Genomic DNA, 2,562 nt, shown 5'->3' with positions numbered 1-2,562 from the left:
CATTGTGGACAATCATGACCCTATAAAATATAGCCAACCTTCATGAGAAAAGGTACATGCGCACATGATGCATTAAATCCTAATTCTTCTACAACTTCTCCTTCTTCTCTAAGGAGTTACTTGAGCGTTAGAGTGACTATGTCGGGGAACCCCTGACTATCATTGTAACCTTTTCTTCTTGACGTGTTTTTCATCCTACTTCTTGAAAAAGGTTCGCAAGATTGCGTGGCGAGGTGATCGTAGTCAACCCCAGTATACAATCACCAACGAGTCAACCATCGGCATTCTTAGACAAGATCATCATTATTGGGTATTTTGAAAATGTATTTGAGCCATTTGAATAGAGGAAGATAACCCATGGTTAAAGGGTGATATTCTTGATTAAGGGTTGTTGAACTTTCAGTCGATCGGAATATTGATTCTTTTTTCCTTTCACTTTTTGATTTCATGCTCCATTTCTTATGAACATTAATTAATCATATTACTTCATACAAATTGGTGTATACATATAAACCAATGTCCTTGCATCTTCACAAAATTCATGAAACTAACACAAATCCTCAAGCATGAGAAGTAGAGATGAAGCAAGTGCTATTGTAGATCGTCCCGTTGCCGTGCTCATCATATGCACCATTTAGTAGGAGGCGGCACTCCGCGTGGTGCTGATAATTTGATCGAACCAGACCCAAAATCACCCGGTAGCTCGACCTCAACTTGACTCGAACCAGCAATGGCAAGCCTTCCCCGGACTCCAACATGTCCTGCATGCTCCGTCCTGCTCCGTACATTGGCTTGCTCTTGGTCCCCAAAAACAATACAGAGGTCGAGGATGAGCCACTCTCCGCGCACAATGTTCCATCACTCTGGAAGCATGTAGAAATTAAGAATTATAGATGTCATGCTGTCTGCGTCACAAAATCTATCAAACTAATATAGTTAATTAATCTACCTGAGAAGATGCGAATACGAGGCTCTCGAAAGCTATGTCCATGGTGTATGGTTGGATGTGCAACCTAAAGACTTTTGAGTGGTTTTCTACCACCACCTCCATGGAGCAGTTGCAGGTCAGGAGTTTAGTGACGACGCCGGTGCTGTCCAGGCCTTCCCTGAGGCTGAATTGCTTGATCGTTGCGATCTGTGATCATGCGATCGAGTAGTTTAGCTAGTTGTAGGATATATTTAAAATGAATCTATTGAGTGAATCTATATTATGAGAATTAACAAGATCTAGCTAGATTCGTTAATAATGTAAAACCTCTAGCGAGACGTTGGGTTGTGGGGGTTTAGTGGCCAAGAAGAAGACGAGGAAGGAGAAGGCCAAGCTGAGGGCGAGTCGCCACGCCACCTGAAATCCGAGGCAGCAGCAAGAGGAAGATGGGTCGAGGGAGAGGAAGCGCCACAATCCGCTGGAGTTCCTCCCGCCCTCGGTCCCTTCGTCGGCGTCGTCGTCGTTGACGCCGACGATCCGGAGGCGCTGCCGGCCTGCAGTCTTATTGGCGGCGCCCGCGGCCTTCTTGGGTTGGTGGTGGAGGAAAGACGCGGAGTTGTTGGACCCGCGGGAGGAGGAGTAGCGGGAGAGGGCGAAGCGGGAGTCGGCGACGGCGTCGGTGGCTCGGACGGCGTCGACGTCGTTGTCGTGCGCGCTAAAAGAGGGAGAGAGGTGGAAGGCGGAGGAGGAGGTGGCGGGGTGGGTGCTGCTGTTGGTGTGGGAGGCGGAGGAGGGGCTCTGCACGTAGTAGAGGACGCAGGGGGAGGCAGCCTGGAACAGGGCTTCTTGCTCTTCCGCCATGGTCGATCGATGTCATAGCTCGCTCGTTTGCGCGCTTAATTTAATGGCGCGAACGAAGGGCAGGCACGGGGGAGAAGTGGGTTGAGTGATTAATTAAATGGGGCCAATAACATGAGTAGCCATCATGGATTCATGCGATTTACGGGGAGGAGGAATGGAGGTTCTACATGAACACTTGAAGCACTTTTAAATAAAATAAATATTTTAATGGTTAGTTTTTAAGTGTGTGAATTAAGGCAAGATTATCTACCTTTCAGAATTAATCGATTGAATCTATACAATCAAATTATATATATATAAAAAATTGAGTTACTTGAGAATCATTAATGTTGGTAGACAAAGCATTGTTTAAAGAGCACGCGAGACAGAGAGGTGAGTAACTTAAAGCACAAGTCATGAGGAGGCAAATGAAGATGGCGTGAAATCATAACTCTCCTTCTTTTCTTTTCAACAAAAACTAGTGGAGTATTTGTTTTGTCCCTCGATTATGGTGCGGTGGTCACGTAATTTTTTAAATATTTACCGTCCGAATTTCAATTAGGAAAATCTGGGATATTAATTGACTTGGTGACCAATCTATGAGATGAATTAGTTGGACCCAAGACTCAAATACCTAAATTATCAAAAAAAAAAAAAAAAACCACACAAAAGCTAGTGGAGTAAATGAAAGCTACCACAATCAGTGCCTATATAGAAATCTAAGCAAGTGTACAACATAATCTAATATTTTTCACTGTGCAATATTGCAGTGATCAGTCTGACAGCAAAAAGAC

General features: G+C 44.7%; 1 protein-coding gene across 1 annotated transcript; it reads right to left on the bottom strand.

The window, feature by feature from the left end:
• Positions 1-455: 455 nt before the first annotated feature.
• On the bottom strand, positions 456-1,851 carry LOC122034739. Its single transcript, XM_042594078.1, has 3 exons — positions 1,256-1,851; positions 950-1,135; positions 456-863 (listed from the first exon to the last, which is right to left on the bottom strand). The coding sequence occupies exons 1-3, from the start codon at positions 1,787-1,789 to the stop codon at positions 561-563; spliced, it is 1,023 nt and encodes a 340-aa protein (XP_042450012.1). The 5' UTR covers positions 1,790-1,851; the 3' UTR covers positions 456-560.
• Positions 1,852-2,562: the final 711 nt, after the last annotated feature.

Source organism: Zingiber officinale, chromosome 11B (assembly GCF_018446385.1).
Source record: "Zingiber officinale cultivar Zhangliang chromosome 11B, Zo_v1.1, whole genome shotgun sequence".
Classification (NCBI taxonomy): domain Eukaryota; kingdom Viridiplantae; phylum Streptophyta; class Magnoliopsida; order Zingiberales; family Zingiberaceae; genus Zingiber; species Zingiber officinale.
This window is presented reverse-complemented; position numbering and strand designations above follow the sequence as displayed.